This window comes from Lathamus discolor, chromosome 4, assembly GCF_037157495.1.
Source record: "Lathamus discolor isolate bLatDis1 chromosome 4, bLatDis1.hap1, whole genome shotgun sequence".
NCBI lineage: Eukaryota > Metazoa > Chordata > Aves > Psittaciformes > Psittacidae > Lathamus > Lathamus discolor.
This window is the reverse complement of record NC_088887.1, coordinates 74,253,220-74,273,016: the sequence shown is the minus strand read 5'-3', so window position 1 is coordinate 74,273,016 and position 19,797 is coordinate 74,253,220. Positions and strand designations below refer to the sequence as shown.

Sequence of the window (19,797 nt, the reverse complement as noted above, 5' to 3'; positions counted from 1 at the left end):
TTTAGTTTGAATGATAGCTTGAGAAATTTCATTCTTTACCTGGATGGTTTGTACTACCCAAAATGATACAGGATGTTTCACTCAAATGGTCGTCATTACTGTTGGGCTTGACTGTATGGTTGCGGCATTGCTTTTCATATTCCACTGACATTTTTCTCCAGATAAATAACAAGAAGCATACGGTGTGTCTGAGTGCAGTGTTACTGTGAGATAAGCTTAAACAGAAGCATAAAGCTTGTCCATAGCAAAAGCTCTTTATTTTTAAGAGAGGAAAATGCTAAGAAATAGAAATTAAGCACGTCAGCTGGAACTAAAGAGTTCAGAACTTCAGAGAGCTTTGTGGTCTTGGAACTTTAAAATTACAGGGGCAGAAGTTTGCCTCTGCTACAAGCTCCAGATCTGGGGGAGAAGCAGGGTGTGTACAGCATCAGGGGTTCATAGGCAGAGTTTCTGCTATAACCAGAAGAAAAGCTTTGTGAGACTTATATTGGGAATTAGCCTACAAAGGAGAAAACTCTTTGATCACATTCCTTTCCTTGTGCTGCAAGATGGTGGAGGGGATAAAGGAGAATTTTCAGGTCTAAGTACAACTTGATTTTTGCCAGAGTAAAATAAAACAACTGCGTAAGGTTCAAAAAGACCTAAAATGAATCTAAGGTATAGGTGGGACTTGTGCATGCTTTTGATGTGGTGTTTTAGGCTTTTTGCTTTCATATCCTTCAGTGTTAGAACCAAGGGGAATTTTGTTAAGGTGTTCTGAAGGCTGATTTTGAATTACATTACATGTGGATTACATTGAGAATTGCATTACATTGAAGCACAAAATCTGGGTGTTTGAAGAACTTACTGATGAGAAAAAGGGAAGAGGCCACTTCGAGATAAAGGAGAAAAGAAAAAGTATGGGATGACTTTGAGCACCCAGTAACTTTAGTTAACATTTTTTGTTTAAAAAGTAAAATAAAAGTAGTGCAAAATTTTTTAGAGCAAACGAAATAATAGTAAAAATTCAAGTCCTGGTGGTCTGTCCCTTTTAAAACTTTGGAAGTCATTCTGATTGGCAACAAGTGTGGAGCCGGTGCCTTTTCTAGGCTAATCTTACAGATGAATTCCTGGCTTCACAAGGGAATGACAGATTCTTCCTGGCCCATATCTGTCTTTACGGAATCACAGTCATTAGGGTTGGAAGGAACCCCTGGAGATCATATTCTATGATTCTATGATCATATGGACGAACCCACCTGCCAAGGCAGGGCCACCTAGAGCAGGTCACACAGGAACACATCCAGGTGGGTTTTTGAATGTCTCCGGAGGGGGAGACTCCACAGCCCTCCTGGGTAGCCTGTTTCAGTGTTCTGCCACCCTCAGTATAAAGAAGTTCTTCCTCATGTTGAGTTGAAGCTTCTCACGTATTAGTTTGTGGCCACTGCTCCTTGTCCTGTCGTCAGGCACCACTGAAGAGTCTGACACTATCTTCCTGCCATCCACCTTTGAGGTACTTCTATGCATTAATGAGATCCCACCTCAGTCTTCTGTAGACTAACCAGGCCCAGCGTGTGCAGTCTCTCCTTGTAAGATTGATGCTTCAGACCCCAGTCATCCTTGTGGCCCTGGGTCTTCCTGGATGGTAGCAGAGGTGCCTGTGAGGTTTTGGGATTTTTAAAATTTTCTCTGAAAATACAAAGCTCCCTAAACAAATGAAGGCAAATGCAATATAACACCTACTTGCTCAGAGAGGGGGGCTTGAGAAATGGGAATCTTTGTAGAAGAAAACTTCAGGCTTGTTTACAACTACATATGAAGCAAAAGGCATAGATTCCCAGCTGATCCCAGTGTTGAGCCTTTCCCCCGTGTGTGGCATCTTAACTTGCCGCTGTAGCCACTTTTTATGGGGGGAAATGGAAGAAACAGCTTTACAGTAATGCTGTCTGTGACATGCTACACTTGTTTCTGTCATGAATTTATGAATAAATATTGTGCTTAGTGTCAGATATGTGATTATATTATGTGGATATTTCTGCTGATGCTGAGGAATGAGGTGTATGGTAACTGTAGAGAGACGAATTAACTAGACTACAATTGAGAGATCCATGAGACTTCCTGTGGTGGGTGGGGGGACTAACTTATGTATGATCTGCCCAATGGTAAGCTGTCAGGCACCGTGGCAGGAGGAATTGTATTTGTCTCACTTCCTGCAACTTGTATTGAAGCTAAAAATGCCTGTCTTTTTTCTGAAGTTGGGAGTTGGAAACCTTTCCAGTGGAATTTTAAAACTGATACGGCTTTATTGGCAGCTTTAGTCAGTTCTCCATGATATGATTATTTATGGGACAAAAAGAGATCCTTGAACAAGCATTTCAGTTTCTCTCCTTCTTAATGCTTGCAGCTCAAATCCAATCCTAGCAATAATGAGGAAAAAGAAGCCCAGACTCAGCTGACAAAATCTGATGAGCTACAGCGCCTGCATTCACAAGCATTATCTGCCTACCAGCAAGAGGATTATGAAGCCGCTATTTCTCTTCTTGATGAAATCTTGGCAGTAAGTGTGAAGTATAATGGTACTGTGAAGGGGAAGTATGAGCTCCTGTCTGACATCTGTGTATTTTTGTTTAATAACTTTTTCACTGATATGAAAACACTTGGTGTAACTGGCCCAGTTTTGCTGAGCACTGTGAGTCCGTAATGAAGTTGGAGAGTAGAGAATGCTGAGCACTACCTGCAAAAAGTCAAAATAATAGTTTTTAGTTTGGGTTAAAGAGAGAGCTTCAGCCAGTCTTATGTTGCAGGTAACTTCCTTGATCATACTTTCCTATTATTTCACAGTTTGGTGTTCTTGGGGAAGCTGGGGAATAAATTGTTCTCAAACCAATGAAGTTTTGCCAAATACAGAAGGTGTAGGTTTGTCATCTAGATTTTTCACTGCCTATATGCAGGCAGGTTTTGTCTTGAGTAAATGAAGTAACAAAAGATTAAAACCACAAAGTTAGAAATGTAAACAGCTCTCTGGTTTACAGCTTGTTCCTTAGATATGTGTATCAAATCTTAATCAGTATAGGTAGGCTGATCATATAAGTGTAAATAACTCATCGTGGGCATTTTGTGTGTCATATAGAAATATATATATATTATATTAAATATATATTAGAAGACTGTTAACTGCTTCAACTCTTCACACGCAAATTAACACAGATTTGGAATTAACAACATTCTGGCTTTTGCTGAAGAAACTGCCAAAGGGTGGGAGTTTATGGGGAGGGAATGTGGAAAAGCATAAAAGCCTTGTTCTCTAAAAGGATGGCTTACAAACAAATGATAAGACCCAGAATAAATTCTCACTAGAACAAATTATGATCAGCAGTTCCTTTTAAGTAGTTATTCTTGCTATATTGTGACATTATTACTTCTGTATATATATATCTTTAAAATATGGATACTAAGATCAAATCTTGTGTGGCTGAATCTTACCCTCAGGTTTCTTTTTAGAGGACATCTGACAGCTTGGTCCTTGCTGTTCATTACGCTGAGTCTTTTGGGAAGATGTAATAAGTTATGATTCTGATATCCTTCACTGGAGGCTCAACAGACTGTCCTGGTTTAAGCAGTGCCAACAGATTTAATTCGTCTCTCTGCATGAGCTCACTGAATCACTTACAAATTTTTCAGGCCTTTGTTTTCTATGTGGGCAGGTGCATCACAGCATCCACCAGGAAGCAGAGATGCTAATTTCATGTGCTCTGCATGCAGCTTGAACCTTATGCTATTGCAGGTGGCAATGTGAAATTAAATGGGGTTTTTCTTTTGCTGGGGAGGAAAAGAAGTGAAGTGTTAGACCAAAAACAAGCTTTAATTTTGATTTCTCAAGGTTTGTGTTTGGGATGCAGAGCTACGGGAACTTCGAGCTGAGTGTTATATAAAGGAAGGAGAACCAAGCAAAGCCATTAGTGACTTGAAAGCTGCTGCCAAATTAAAGAATGATAACACTGAAGCCTTCTATAAAATCAGCAGAATATATTATCAGTTGGGGGACCATGAGTTGTCACTCAGGTAATTTTCTTGTTTGCTGTAACCATTATAACTGAAACACAATGTGATGATATAGGTCATGATAAACCGTGAAATATCTATGTTGTCTGGGTTTTGGATGGAGTAGCACCTCTGGCTTAGATCTGATAAAGGAAGCTCTTTTCCAGAAGCTAAGAATTGGCAGTTGAAGACACCATGTTTATTCTTGGCAGACCAGCCATCAGTGGTTCCTAGCATCTTGCTTACCTAAGTGGAAGCCATTATGCAAGTCTGTCAGAGTTGCTTACTTTACTACTTTATATCTTTTCTCTGAACTTGCATTGGTGGAGCCTTTTTTTTCTTTAGCCTTCAAACTTCATCCAACTGAAGTTTACAGGGCAAACAAAAAACGTACATATTAGGTCTTAGGGCTAGGCTAGGTTTTTATTTTGAAGAGTGGAAACAAAAGATCACAAGCTTATAAATAAAAAGTCCAAAAACATCCAAGTGCAAGAAGCTGGGGATCCAGAGCTGTCAAACTTCATCCCCTGAGGATGATCAGGGGACTGGAGCACCTCCCGTATGAAGACAGGCTGAGGAAGTTGGGGCTGTTCAGCCTGGAGAAGAGAAGGCTGCGTGGAGACCTCATAGCAGCCTTCCAGTACCTGAAGGGGGCCTATAGGGATGCTGGGGAGGGACTCTTCATTAGGGACTGTAGTGACAGGACAAGGGGTAACGGGTTAAAACTTAAACAGGGGAAGTTTAGATTGGATATAAGGAGGAAATTCTTTCCTGTTAGGGTGGTGAGGCACTGGAATCGGTTGCCCAGGGGGGTTGTGTGTGCTCCATCCCTGGCAGTGTTCAAGGCCAGGTTGGATGAAGCCTTGGGTGGCGTGGTTTAGTCTGAGGTGTCTCTGCCTGTGGCAGGAGGGTTGGAACTAGATGATCTTGAGGTCCTTTCCAACCCTAACTATTCTATGATTCTATGATAATCTTTCATTCTTACAGGCAACGTCCAGTATTGGAGTATTTTTTGACAACACCCTACCCTTTTATTCATTTTCACTTGCGTTTAAGGTGTTATTCCCATACATTCCTAGTCAGTCCTGCAGATTACTGCCCTTGCCTAATCTGGACTCTTAACTTCATACTCTGTGCCTAGCCGGACAAATAATCCTTTTTGCATGAGTAGTTTCTGTGCAGCTCATTACCTCAAATGCTCCACCTTCATCTCTAGACTCCTTCCAATATGGTTTCTACCACAGAATCTGTTTAGTAAGATTTCTTCTCCCACCCACCCCCTGAAATCCACACATGAGCACACTCTGTTAATAACTTAATCAAAAAGTTTTTATGAGTACAATTGAGAGAGCTGCTGAAGAATAGAATAGTATCAGTATAAAGGAATAAGCCTCTCCTCTTGATTCTTCTCTGACACTTTTCTATTTCTTGCATCATAAGATATAGTATGAGAGTTGTATAGCTCTTGGACTTGCTTGCTAATGAATTGTGTCCTTCCCTTAGTTCTTCCATTTACCCTTACAGGCTTAATGATTTTCAAATAATAGGTGGTTTTGCATGTGCTTAGGAACAAAATGAGATTGTGATCTCCTTCTAAAAATAACACCTTGATTGTGCTATGATGACTCTATATGGTACAAAACTTTATTCTTTCATATGATTGTATTCTGGAGGGTTTTAAGACTTTGGCCTATTTTAAGAGGTATCTGCCCTAATCAGAGTCTGATTAAACAGTCTTTGCAGTGAAAAGTCAGGTTCAGGTTTGGCTGAGATTTCATTAAAAGAATGGGTCTTAGCTGAACTTCATCTGTTTCAGGCAGTATAAAATATACTTCTACATGGGTATTGTAATACAGCCGAGTTAAATATACAAGAAAATCACAACCAATTGCATCTGATACCTGATGAATATAATTTCATTCCCAGGGTATGTTTTTCTTCTGCTGTTTAGTCAGTTATTAATGTAACACTCGTCAGTCTCTGCCTGTTTGGCAGTACAAAATAATTAACCTCCAAACCAGACAAATATTCCTGTATGTTCTGGAAGTCTTTTTTGTTTCCCTTTAATTTTTAATGAAGGGAGAGATTGTGTAAAAGTCATCAACTGTTGGTCTGGACAGCTTATAGAAGTTACATTGCATCTCTAGATGAAATTTCCTAATGTGTGGTGATGTCTTCTCTTTGGGTTTTTGTTTTTATTTTCCATTCCTACCTCCTTGGAAACAGTGAAGTCCGGGAGTGTCTGAAACTGGACCAAGATCACAAGCAGTGCTTCTCTCTGTATAAACAAGTAAAGAAACTCAATAAGCAGATTGAGTCAGCAGAGGAATTCATCCGAGAAGGCAGGTAAGTGTTCACTGCTATATTAAAAACGAAGAGGAAAACCAGCCACTGCTGAGGTGCCAACTTACTATTGATTGAGGAGTTAAGTGATGCTTTTTGCATCTGACAGTTAAAGTGGATAACTGAGCACAGTACTCAAATTACTATCAAGATAAATATTGACTCGCATAGGGACAGTTCTATTCTCATTCCTTCTGATGCCACTGTCTTCTCTTCGCATGGTTAGCTTCTTTGTAGAGAAGGTAGTAAGACTGAGATAGGGATGATACCTGTCAGCTTTCATATGTTGTTTCTTAGCACTGATGAGGCCACACCTGAGTGCTGTGCTTTCCAGTACAAGAGAGATGAAACTACAGAGAGAGGAAGTCCAGCAAAGTGCCACTAAGATGATGGAGGGACTGGAGCATCTCTGTGTCAGTGAGGAAAGGCTGAAATACCTTTGTTTCCCTTGGGCCTTCTCTTCTACATGGTGGTCTCATCAATGTATATAAACACCTGAAAGGAGGATGCAAAGAGGGTGCAGCAACCTTTCAGTGGTGCCCAGTGACAGGACCAGGGCAACGGGTGCAAGGGGAAACAGGAAATTCCAATTGAACATAAGAAAATGCTTCCCAGTACCCCCTTGTTTTCACTGGTGCAGGTTAGCAAGAGGGGCTGTGGAGTCTCCCTGCTTTGGAGATACTCAAAATGCATTTGGGTATGGTCCTGGATATGGTCTTGGATATGGATATCGGGTCTGGATATGGCAGCCTGCTTTAGGTGGCCCTGTTTCAGCATGGGGGTTGGACCAGATGACCTCCAGAAGTCCCTTCCAATTTCGACTATTCTGTGATTAAAAGCCCACATTTTTAGATTAAGCCCACGTAGTAATTCTGCAGTCCCTTGACAGCAAAAATGAATCTGACTAATAGGCTTCTTTAATGCACCCTATTAAATGACAGACAATGCCCCTGTATTCTTCTGTTTCTTACTTTATTTCAGTTTTGTGTGTTACCAAGCACACGACATCCAACTGTAATCTAAGGACCCCTAATAAGTGACTAAACATTATCAGGGTGGCTTTTCAAAATGAAGTACATCAGGAATGTGAATCAGCACTACTGAAGACAATTTTATTAAGTTAGCAATCTGTTTGGATTCTTTTCACTTCAGTCTTCTATTTAATCAAATATCAGCACATTTTCAGGGAGTGTTCTGAGAGCTTGAATTTCTCCTAGGTTGTAGCAATCCATGAGTTCAGTCACATGCATTTTTAGGTGAATGTTCTACCCAGTTTCTCACTCAAACCGTGGAACTTTAGCATTTTTGAAACCTTCACAGCAAAAATACTTTTTACTGTGTGACTTCTGAGAAGGAAGAAGGGAGAAAACAACCATCTGATTCAAGCTGCCATAAAGGACTTGTCTTTTTGTACCAAGAAATGCAAATAATACAGTGCTCACAGCAAGACTCTACTTTTAGTCCATCTTGTGTATCAGAGGGAAATGCTTTTCTCCAAGTGCAGAGTGGTATGTTGGACAGGAGGCAAATCTAGAGGCTGTTGTCTGTGCAGAGTGAGGGATGGTAGTTTTTACCTTCTGCAAAACTCTGCCAGGCATAATCCCTGCTCTTCTGTCTCATAGCACAGAAAAGGGAATGGGGATGTAATTGAAGTGGCTGAAAGGTTTCTTCATACTGTTGTCTCACACCACACCTTTAAAACTACTAAAGTTAAGGTACATTGCTATAAGGATGTAAAAGTCTGTGAATTTTGAAACTTGTAAATACATCACACGATGAAATTGTTACTGCATATCATGATATTATGCTTGTTGTGATTTAAACAGGTATCAAGATGCTATCAATAAGTATGAGTCTGTAATGAAAACTGAGCCAGATGTCCCAATTTATGCTACTCGTGCCAAAGAAAGGATCTGCCACTGCTTGTCAAAGGTAATACTGGTTATATCTGTAAACTTCTTTAAAGCAAACACCACCACAAAAAAAACAAGCCACAGTACTACATGACTTCTGTTGTACTTTCTCCTCCCTAGAACCAGCAGGCTACAGAAGCCATAAAAGTTTGTACAGAAGTTCTGCAACTGGAGTCAACCAATGTGAATGCCCTGAAAGACAGAGCAGAAGCTTATTTGCTGGAAGACCTTTATGAAGAAGGTGTTGTATGCAGTTTGCACATACTTTTTTGAGTGCATTTAAAATGCAGTCAGCGTTTCGACTGTTTTTAACATGCGCTTTGATTCTATACTATGTTGTTATCCCTAATCAGCACTGGTAGTTGCAGATTTCACAAAAATACCTGCTGGTAATTTTGTCTTGATGAGTATAAGTGGAATGTACTTGTTCCATCTACAGCGCAGTTGTCTTTACAACGGTGTGCTATGTTCAGGATGTTTTATGAGACTGCAGCTTACTCAGCTTGCTTAAACACATTTTATGTAATCAGCAGCGTCAGACAACTGTTTAGAAATAAAAGGTAATTATAGTTAGGGTGATACAAATCCGTTTTAGGAACTCTATTTTAATGTCTTTGTGTGGCAGCATGAAACAACACCGTTCCGCCCCCCAGCGTGTATTGAGGGCAGAGGAAGATGATAGCCATTGCTTCACCTCTATGGGTCTCTAGTGCTGTTAAGAGCAGTAAACTGATGCCACTCCTTAGGCTGAATTTTCCATGCAGGGTTTCCGTAAAATGCATATTGTTACGTCTTCCCATCTGCAGCCTCAGGAAGTAGGGACTGAGTAGTAAGTGCCTTGAGTACACCATTATGTTGTTACCTGGCTTCTTTGAGTGCTAATGTGCTATTAAAAAAAAATCTTCAAAATCTCATTTAGTGAATCTCATTTCCACAAGAAACAAGGCTTAAGAAGGAAATTTGGACAGTCTGGCTGTTCAGCCCCTGAGCTCAGTCATGCAGCAGCTCCTGAAGCATTGGGCTGTTTCAGTCAAATGTGATGAAGGAGAAGACGTGGAGGCTTTAAATCTACAGAAAACTAGTTCCATGATTTTTAGTACTTGCAGAGCAATTTTCCTGTTCTGTATTCTGGTGCTGGATCTTTTGCTTTACAACTGAAAAAAACCCCATCTTTCTGATTTAAACATTCATGAGGCAGCTGTTCTCATTTATAGCACACAGATTTTTATTTTTTTTGCCTTTTTGAGAAATTAAGGAGAAGATGATACTGCTCACCTCCCAAAGCTTGCTTCAAATAGGAGATACCCATTTTGTTCTCATATTGGGCCTCCTTGCTCAAATCAAAACCCAGTATAAAGAGGACTGGTGTGGTTTCAGACAGTCCTTTTCATCAGGCCTGTAGACTTTGTACCTCTGAAGTGACCTAGTCCCCCTTTGCTGAGACTGGCAAGCCTTTTCCCCCCTTATAAGAAAAAGGGTGAAAGCATAATTCAGAGAACTGATGGCCGTTGTACAAAGGGGGGTTGCTTAAAAACCCCCAACAAACCCAAAGTATGAGGAAAAATCCTTCTGTTTTTCTTAGGCTAATGGCTTTCCCTGTGTTGATTAGAACTGCAGTGTCAGCCTGGAAGTAAGACTTGGGAAGATTTCACAGTGATGAGGTCCCCTTTAGGCATTTCCCCATCTTTTTCTGTACTTCAGAACAGTGGAAGTATATTCAGTGAGTGCTGGGAAAAGTACATGTACAAATGAATAAAAAAAAACAACCTCAAAACCCAAGCACTTCCCTAAAAAGAGTTTAAGGTACAGAATACAAATCTACAAGATAGGCTTGTGCAGAGGTTTTTGGTGTAAAAGGAAGGAGTATCAGCAGAAGGAGAACCCAAAGGAAATGTAAGGTTGTCTTCTTTCTTCAAGATGTATGAATCTTCAGCTTAAAGGAGGGTGGAGACAGGCAGGCCAAACAGGCCCTGCTGTGAGTCCTCTTTGATGTACCTTTTGCTTCTTACTAATGGACAGAATTGGTCTGTTTGTTTTCTTGAAATTGATGAATCTCAATTTGGATCTTTCTAACATTATCTTCAGTTAAATCCTCCTCTGTTTCTTGTTCCTCTAGGGTGAGAGAATCTGGCAACTCTTGCAAACTGGAAGGGGGGAAAAAAGCTTTGTAATGAGGTCCTACACAAATGCAGCTTGGTCTTACAATTGAGCAAATGCCTACCTATTATGGGATGTAAGGAAACATGGAGGGGATAGACCTAGGATTTGGGAGAGCTTATTTCCTTGGCCGGATGGAGCCTGCTGGCTTGGCCTGGCCTGGTTCTAAGTGGACAACCCTACTAGAGTGGAACTGTGCTCATCCAAATCCCTGTGGTTTAGCATATCATCTGCCTTTCTCCTGCCCTTGACAGTAGTGAGATGATTGTAGTTACACTCTGTCTTCCAGCAGAGCCTCCATAAACACTATTATAGCCCATTAATGTTAGTCTGCCTAAAGGTGCCTCCATTTATTCTTAACTGCTGTAAAAATGATGGCTGATTTCTCTCTGTTGTAGAGACAGTAGAACAATTAAAATTGTAGCCTTATATTTAAAGGGGAAACTGATTCTCATTCTCCTCTCAAGAAAACTTCAAGCTAGAGGCACCCATTTTCCTGTTTTAAAGCCAGAAAAATTTGAATTACTTGTAATTCAGAACTTTGAAGGCTATTATTGTTAAGTCTTCAAGATGCATTTCAGTATGTATTGCTGAGTTCTGATTCCCATCAAATGGGTTTAATTACTTTACAATCACATGGGATCCAGGGCTTGTCTACAGAGACAGATGTGTAATGACTCAGTTTCTGGCTTACCTCATAAGTACAGGAGTCTGTCTGAAGTATACAGCATGAGTTTTGTAAAAGAATTAAAAACCCCACCTTTTTCTTTTCCGCCTCCTCATTACCCTACTGCTGTAGAGGAAAGAGTCCCTATTTCAGTAAGACCGTAACTGGTTCAGTTATTCCTCTAATGGTTGACATGAACATAGGTTGTCTGCAATTACTGGGGTTTGATAGTAAATGAACTCTGCATGTGGAATAATGGGAATCTTGGTCACTGTTTTAGAGGTGGTAGGCAAGATACGAAAGCCAGCTATAAGGTCTTTAGAGATAGGATGTGCTTACTGTTTGAGAGGTTGTGAAAACTCTTGTATTGAAAGAGAGTTAGATTTGACTAAAGTATTAGTATTGAAACTGGTACTGGTAACTGGGTGTTCCTTTTGTGTCATGGGATACATGGGGCAGGATTAAAGTAAGAAAGGATGCTCACTGAAACAGCGGGTCATTGATTCTTGTAGGGTATGTGAGGGACTAGTACGTTTAGAAATAGGGACTGAGCAGATCTGATTTTAATATCTCATTTGACATGAAATAGGAATATTTCTCATATTCTCATAGGAATAATTCTCATAGCAAACTGCTGGTGGTCAGGAAGCTGTTATCCTGCTTCCAGCCCTCACCCCTCAGGTGCGGAGAGCATTAACTCTCTGAAAGAAGAAAATTCCTACACTGGGGAGTACCATCAAAACTGAAGCGTCTTCCAACTGGGAGAATGCAAAATGTACTTGCCATCAGGTGTGCTGGGTGCATTCCATCTGCAGTGTGCAGCACTGAAAACCACGCCTTCCTGTGTGCTTAATGTTTGCAGCCTTTAAATAAGATAGTCAGTCTTGTACTGTCATTGCAAATCCTTGGCCCTGAGCAGCTTGGTTTCCAGCAGCGGTGTGTGCTGTAGATGATGTGGGGCTCAGTGATGTTGAGCAGTGTGATCTGCATTTGGCAGACATTGTGGTGGGACCTCCCATTATTACATGAAGCAGATTAAGTATTCTGGTGCTTAAAATCATTGGAGTGGTAAAGCAGCATGATGAAATCCCTACATTTTCATTCTTTTTATCAGTTTTGACAGCATATGTTGGGCACACGCATTAGTGTACACTCCTGTTTGTTGGGGTCTTTTTAATGACTGGACAAATGATTACAAATACCAGCAGAAGCCAAAATGCTTTTTTGAAGCAATAAATGACAGTGTCCAGTGATGTGAAAATGAATAGAAATTGTTTTGTTTGTTAATAGCACATGAAGCTATTGGGGCACTAGAAATACTTTTTGGATTATTGTGTTGTGGTTTTGTGGTGTGTTTTTTCAGTAACCAAAGCAAGATTGCGGTGGTATCAGATGTCTGGGTAATACGAATTCATTAGCACTTCCTGCTGTCTTGCTCAGAAACAGTGAAAAACAAATGTAACACCTGCTGAGAAATAGCATCTGCTTGGAAATAATCTGTTGCAAGTACTTTGTCTAACTGGAGAAACCTAGGAAACTTGGATCTGCAAATGAGACTTTGAAGATTAGAACAGTGAAAGAAGAGCAGTTTCATTAAAGACTTAAAACCAGTTGCTTCCCTTTATAAGTCTTGATATCAAAGAATTTGTAAACTTGGTGTCTTAAGCATTCAGTTACCACTTTGAATAGTAATATAGTTTACTTAAAGTGTTGACCTGAAATGTCTTAAAAATTTGTGAATACATTACAGTACCTCTTGCTTTCATTCCTGAGAAATGCCGCTTCTTGAAATAAGTGAGAGCATGCCTTTGGGGAAAACCCCAACCTTAAAACATGTTATGTGGAGGTGTAAAAGGCAAATATTTGTCTTGCACTAACAGTATGAACCTCCTCGTAATCTGAAATCCATCTTTATTGCCATTAGAGAGGAAGAGGCTTTGTATCCTCTTGATTGAGGTGAACAGGGAGAAGAAGGACTACTAGTTTAATATTATTTGTCATGCATCTTCAGTTGAGCAGCAGTGTGGGACTAACACTGGGCAGTGGGCTCTTCAGATACCAGCTCCTGAAATTTCCTTCTTGACTTCTTTTTCATCCCTGTCCTAGGTGCTCGTTACGTTCATCCATGTGACTGTTGTAGCTTCTAGAGAGTGTTCTGACCCACTACTAGTAACCTCACTTCTTCCTTTCTAAAAAGTGTGGTGAACCCAGAGAAAGAAAAATGCCTAATTATATGTGAAAAATTCATCTCGTCTACTCAAAGGTTTTCTAATTTGTGGAAAACCCCCACCCCAAAACATGGAAAGTTGAAATAAAAGCTCTGCTGTTTCCGTATGGAAATAGCACACCCTCAGTTTTGGTGAGTGGGTGAGTTCTTTAAATTGAAATGTATAAAAGAGTTGTGTAATCTTTCCTTTATTTACTTTTTTTACTAAAGCTATTAAAGACTATGAGACTGCTCAAGCCAATAGTGAAAACGACCAGCAGATTCGGGAGGGGCTGGAACGTGCCCAGAAGATGCTGAAGCAGTCACAAAAGAGGGATTACTATAAAATCTTAGGAGTAAAAAGGTGAGATATAAATATCTGAGATGCGAATATGAAAGGTGGTTATTAAACCAGTATATCTAGGGCCGCTCATTTTGAATTTGTTCTGCTGAGTGTTCCTCTGTGTTACTACGTTAATTTTGCTCCTGTAGCAGTTCAGCAGTGTTCAGCTTTTAAGTAGCATTTGTTTGTAGCTCCTTTTGGATAGAATAAAAAAACCAACATTGGGAAGAAAGGAAATGGATCCCTTGGCAAGAAATTCTTAGTGTAGATGAACGGTCAGGTGAATGAACTGGGGATGAAATGAAGACTGGAGAGAATTGCTGAAAGCAACAAAAAATGAAACTTTGGCACGTAGTGTGACAGATGGGAAGAGTTTGAGAGGAGCAGCTGAAAGGTGTCTAGAATGCTTCTGCCATTAACCTCGAGAAACCAATGACTTCTCTTCCTAACGAGAACTGAAGTCTAGTTCCGAACTAGTATTGCTCATCTTTCCAGTTGTGAACTAATTTGATCTCTACCCTGTATTTTTTGTTACCGATTGTAAGTTCTCCAGACTGGGAACTGTATTCTGCAGGGTAGCTGGCAGTAGCATCTCTCCGAGGAAAGTAAATGGGTGGTGAAGGAAAGAGTGAGTAATCTTTGTTTAGAGTTGCAGCCTTCTGTTTTTTGTGTAAAGAATCTTCAGTGCCACTCCAGAAGGTTGACTAGCACCTCATCCTTTTCCTGATGCCCTTAGTTACTGTCTCAGTGTTTAAAATAAACCTGTAGATTCACTAATGTGCACATGAACAGCTAGACAATTTCAAGTTATGATTTTCTCCATCCAGAAATGCTCGAAAGCAGGAAATCATAAAAGCTTACAGAAAGCTGGCATCCCAGTGGCACCCTGATAATTTCCAGAGTGAGGAAGAAAAGAAGAAAGCAGAGAAAAAATTCATTGATATAGCAGCTGCTAAAGAAGTCCTCACTGACCCAGGTAATGATTGTTCTTATGACTTTTTTTTAATTACATTTTTACAGTAATATGAAATTCAGCAAGTGTAAGCCAGAAGCATTGCAGCTTCCCCTTTTCCCCTCTTACTCATCTTAAGAAGACAGTGCAGTAATACTTGCATCCCATCTGTTGCATGAAGTCCGATGTAAACCTGGAATGAATTACTGTGTTTCAGTGACTATAAAGTCTCTTTAGGGTATCATTTTGCAGAGATTTCCAGGATTGATTAGCTCTGGAGTTCATAGACTAATACAATGGTTTGGGTTGGAAGGGACCCTTAAAGATGGGGTAGTGCAGCTGTCCTGTTCCTGTTGAAATTCATACCTGCCCTATGGGACAGCCAGGTATTGTCTCGCCTTGCTTTAAACCAAATGACTTGTTTGAAGTTTTTCATGCAGTGTGTTCATGGAGTTAATCTCTTCTCTGCCAGTGTCCTGGACAGCTTGGAAAAACTCAGAGTAATTAAGTTCTACAGGTGCTGCCAATACAAGCGTTAATTGCAGCTCCCTGGCTGGGGCAAGGGGGATGCCTGTGTCTGTATCTGTTATCAGCCATCAGAGATGGTTGGTGTTCTTGCCCTGACTACTGTGTTGTGATTCCACCTTGGCTTTGTTTCCTCTAGAAATGCGGCGGAAGTTTGATGCAGGAGAGGACCCACTGGATGCGGAGAGTCAGCAGGGTGGGGGAAACCCCTTCCACAGGAACTGGAACACATGGCAAGGATTCAACCCCTTTGGATCGGGAGGAGGACCGTTTACATTCAAATTTCACTTCAGTTAGAGCCAAGACTGTTTCCAGTGGCTGCTGCTGTTTTATACTTAATTCATTGAAAAATAAAAAGTCTCTCAGTTCAAGACCCCAAAATCTTAATTTCTGATGTTGTCCTTAACCCAGAGTCTTACTGCACTGGAAGAAAGTTCCTTCTTTCCTTTAGGATTCAGAAGCTTTGCTTTGTGATGAACTTGCCAAGCTCGTACCAGTTCGGTTTATTACTGGGGGGGTTTGTTACTGCCTGTCTATTTGTTGTGGTTATATATAGGACATGTTGATTCCTATGGATGGAAAAACCAGTAAGAGGCTACTTAGGACAACACTTAAACATAAATTTAGGACTCAAGTATATGCTTAAAAGTAAAAATGCATGTAAATATTTTTTGGGATTGGGGCCTAATAAACAAGGAAAAGGTAGTTACAATAGTCTCTACTTTAACAAACCGTTAGTTGTGCTGGGCAGAACAATCCATCTCTCAGTATTCTTAAAGGGAACCCCTGGGGACCACCTACTCCTGTATTACTGTCAGCAGTGCCATAGGTGGGGTGGAGAGGCTGCGTATGGAACGAGTCCCAACAACTGCCCTCAGAGAAGATTGCTTGTAAGTGGTTGTGTTTGAAAATGTCTGCTCACTTCAGTCCCTAACCTGGAATAAACTGGGGTCATTGCCCTGGCGGTAGTTGTCAGCTACGAAAGTTAAAAGAGTAGACGCGATACGTTTTAAACGACCTTTTCTGGATGTGATTCGGGATGTCTGGTTTCATGTTTGAGTAGTTTGCACTTCATCAAAACCCCTGCTTGAGATCTGAGCAAAAAATGTGGTGTGATGTGACTGTGCAGCAATCTGTTACTTCTCTGTACATCTCTGTGAGGTGAGTGGGAATAGGGTGTTCGCTCCAGCCTTACCCGGTAGCATGACTTCAGTTCTGCTGGGTGCTGGCACAGTGAGTTAATACTATGTGAAACCGAAGTCCTTTTGTTTTGTTAACAGGGACAGTGCTGCGACAGCAATTGCGTGCAAACGGAGGGATTCACTTCCCATTAGCCAGGAGTCTGATTTTTTTCAGGGTGTGTGTAGCTAATGCTGGTTTAGGGTGACTGATGGGAATGTATGAATGTCATGTGAGGGGCTGCAGGGCAGTCACTGCTCGGAGTCATCCTCTGTAACAGAGTTTCAGCAGCAGCAGCTGTGTTTTAGAATGCAAGAATTGCAGTTCATCAGTGTTGTTTTGATTGGACTTTAACTGGAGCACAGTAGTCAGTTGATGGAGCCTTCTCTCACTTCAGTTCTTGTGTTTGAAAGCATAAGAGGCTCAGTAAAACGAAGTTGGCACATGAGGCCTTCAGTCTCAAAGCTTCTATTTTGTTACTGTAATGGGAGTTGCTGTTGAAGTGTAAACCCTTGTCTCCTGCCTCAGTACTTTTACAAATGTAACTGTGAGGCCACGTGAAGTCCTGAAATACCTTCAACAGCCATTTAAAGGTGTTTGTTCAGCAGAAATTTATGCTGAAGAGCGCACGGGCTGATTTCAAGCAGTCCGTGGTACAAAACCACCCAGCAGCCTGTTGAACTCCTGTGCTGGCTGTTTTCCAACCTGAATGGCTTTTGAGAAGTTGGACTTTGGCTTTTGACCTGTCTGAAGGGTTCTTGTTTAAACTGTTGTAGGCTGGTGTGGTTCTCCTGGGACCTCCAAGGCTCAGATGCAGCCCTGTGGGCCTTGGTGGCAGCCTCTGTGTGTGTGTGCTGCTTGATCACAGTAGGTAAAAATCAGGTTGGCAGCTTCCACCAAGAGTGGCTGCTCCAGGCTTTTGTCAGCACTGGTCCCTGCAGGCTGAGTAGCTGGTGCTGCTCCGGGGGTTGCTGGTGGTAGATGTTTATGTGTGAGCTGTTCCCCTGTATAAACTCTTGTATTGCCTCGTCCATTACAGAATGGGCTATTTCACATTAGTATTAAGGCTCCAGGGAGACCTTAGAGCAGCCTGCTAGTACTGAAAGTGGTCTACAAGAAACCTGGAGAGGGACTCTGTAAAAAGGCACATAGGGATAGAACAAGGGGGAATGGCTTTAAGTTGAGAGAGGGGAGATTCAGATTAGACATTAGGAAGAAATTCTTTATTGGGCGGGTGCTGAGGCGCTGGCACAGGGTGCCCAGAGAAGCTGTGGATGCCCCATCCCTGGCAGTGTTCAAGGCCAGGTTGGACGGGGCTTGGAGCAACCTGGTCTAGTGAAAGGTGTCCCTGCCCGTGGCAGGGCGTTGGAACTGGATGAGCTTTATGGTGCTTCCAGCCCAAGCTGTTCTGTGACTGAATGACCAGTGTGAGCAGCATGTCATGGTTGTACATGCAGGAGTGTTGTGTGGTTTCAGGAGGTAACAGGAAACACTGCAGGCAGCTCTGCTTATGTGCTAAGGAAGTGTTTGGAATGATAAACCTCTAAAGGTCTGCTCTCGTTCAGCCTTTTTGTTGTCATCCCATTTGAAAACCTAAGCTGAGAAATTTCCTGGGTATTTTTTTTTTCTTGTTTTCTTTCTTATTCTGTAGGAATGGATGAAGGTCAATGATCAGGACAAAGTGCTGACACCAGGGTGGTGTGGCCTGTTTCTCTAAGGCAACAGGCAGTTGTGGTGAGCACTGCAAGCAGGCAGGAACATAAAGCATTACGTGTGTTTTTTAGAATGAATGGAAAAGGGAAGACTACATATTAAGGCGGGGGGGAAGGGGGGGTAAGCTTGAATGTAGTCAGTAGAAGGAAGATGACTGTGCTGCTTATAGATTTCTTCTGTGGAAGACAGTGTCATAAAAACAAATCAAAACCCAGCAGTGGTGTGCAAGCACTCTGTTATTAAAGTTACCACTGAGAAGCAGCATAACTGCTCGGGTGCTGCTCTTCAGGGAGCAGATGCTGGCTTGTAGCTCTGAGGGACCTCTGTAAATACAGGGAGACAGAATTTGTGTGCGAAAGCAAGCCTCTGTGTTTCCAGGATCTCCAGACACGGTGATGCATTTCCTGATGTGACTTCAGAAAGCAAAGTGCTGGTGCCATGCTGAGTGTTAATGGCGCAGTGATGTGCTGCAGAGCAGAATTTGCCTTTTTATTTATTCGTGGGTGTCTGTAGTGCAATAATGAACATTGAAATAGGTGTCTCGGTAGCTCGTAAACCCTGAGGTGTGCATGAAGAATCGTTACAATAACTGGCCTATGTGTAGATGCAAACTTTCTGTTGAATTCTCTTTCACTTCTAGTAAGCTTGTTTCCAACTTGTTTTACAGTGAAGGGTGGGGGGAGGTGAGAAGCTTGATATGTGCTTAATACTGATGTAGTAATAAATCAGTGTTAAACCGGGTTTAAAGTGAATGATAAGAGCTCAAACTTGAGACATGCAGAAAATGTCAGCTGAAACTTCATTAATTGAACTTAAGCTTGTCATAGTTTCAGTTTTCAGACCAGTGTTTGGAACAGGAATTACTCTTCCCTTTAGGGCTGTGACTTGCAGGACCTTGGCTGGAAACTGCCTGGCAGGTTAGTTGTATTTAAAAGTGCCTTACTGGAAGGTATTGTTCGTTTGCTCTGTAATCCATGCTTTTATCCATAAAATAACAAAATAAATGGAAGAATAATTCCCCCCCCCCCCCCAGCAAATCTCAAAGTAGCGGGTTTATGTTGTAAGCAGGAGAAGTAAAACTAGCCAGAGATATATCAAATGTTTCAAATGATGAAATGTCTTTATATTAAATCATGAATCTAAAAAGCAAGAACTGTTTTTTCTAGAACTGTGGGAATTATTTTATGGTATTTTTCACAATAAAGATATTTATGATGACAAGAAAGTACCACAGTGTCATTGTCTGCCCTTCTTCCCTCATCCTGCTCTGCATGGCTGAAGTGGGAGCTGTGCAGAAGTCCAGGAATGGGCTGCCAGAGCCCTGGGTTGGTGGTGAAAGTAGGATTTCTTTAGTAGCTTCTGTGGATGTTATCAGGGTTTAACAGGTAACATACTGCATAAAGCAGTCATAGAATGGTCTGGGTTGGAAGCGACCATAATCTTCTGGTTCCAACCTTCTGTCATGGGCAGCGACACCTGAAGTTTTCCTCCCATTGGGCTGGGCAGGTTTGGTCCCCACTGTACAAAGATGCAAAAAGTACTGCCTTACTGCACAGTACTTTCAGTGCTGAAGCTCCAGCTTGTGAACAATACAGTGCTACTGTCTTGTTTGTTCATTTCCTTTAAACTTACAGGATACTAAGAAGAGCAAGACACTGTAATGGTAATATGAACATAAATTGTATAACCTCTTCACTTGAGCAGTTCAAATATTACTTATTTGTTAACTTAACCCAGGTTTTGGTAACATTCCTGTAATCCAGGATCTATTTTCTTCCC

General features: G+C 41.3%; 1 protein-coding gene across 1 annotated transcript in view; it reads left to right on the top strand.

The window, feature by feature from the left end:
• DNAJC3 (DnaJ heat shock protein family (Hsp40) member C3) overlaps positions 1-15,507 on the top strand; it is a 32,684-nt gene extending 17,177 nt beyond the window's left edge. Inside the window, exons 5-12 of the mRNA XM_065678049.1 lie at positions 2,384-2,536; positions 3,860-4,041; positions 6,247-6,366; positions 8,190-8,295; positions 8,397-8,517; positions 13,538-13,670; positions 14,477-14,625; positions 15,266-15,507. Coding sequence (XP_065534121.1) covers positions 2,384-2,536; positions 3,860-4,041; positions 6,247-6,366; positions 8,190-8,295; positions 8,397-8,517; positions 13,538-13,670; positions 14,477-14,625; positions 15,266-15,423 — 1,122 coding nt within the window. The 3' untranslated portion in view covers positions 15,424-15,507. The remainder of the gene's footprint in view (positions 1-2,383; positions 2,537-3,859; positions 4,042-6,246; positions 6,367-8,189; positions 8,296-8,396; positions 8,518-13,537; positions 13,671-14,476; positions 14,626-15,265) is intronic.
• The last annotated feature ends 4,290 nt before the right edge of the window (positions 15,508-19,797 follow it).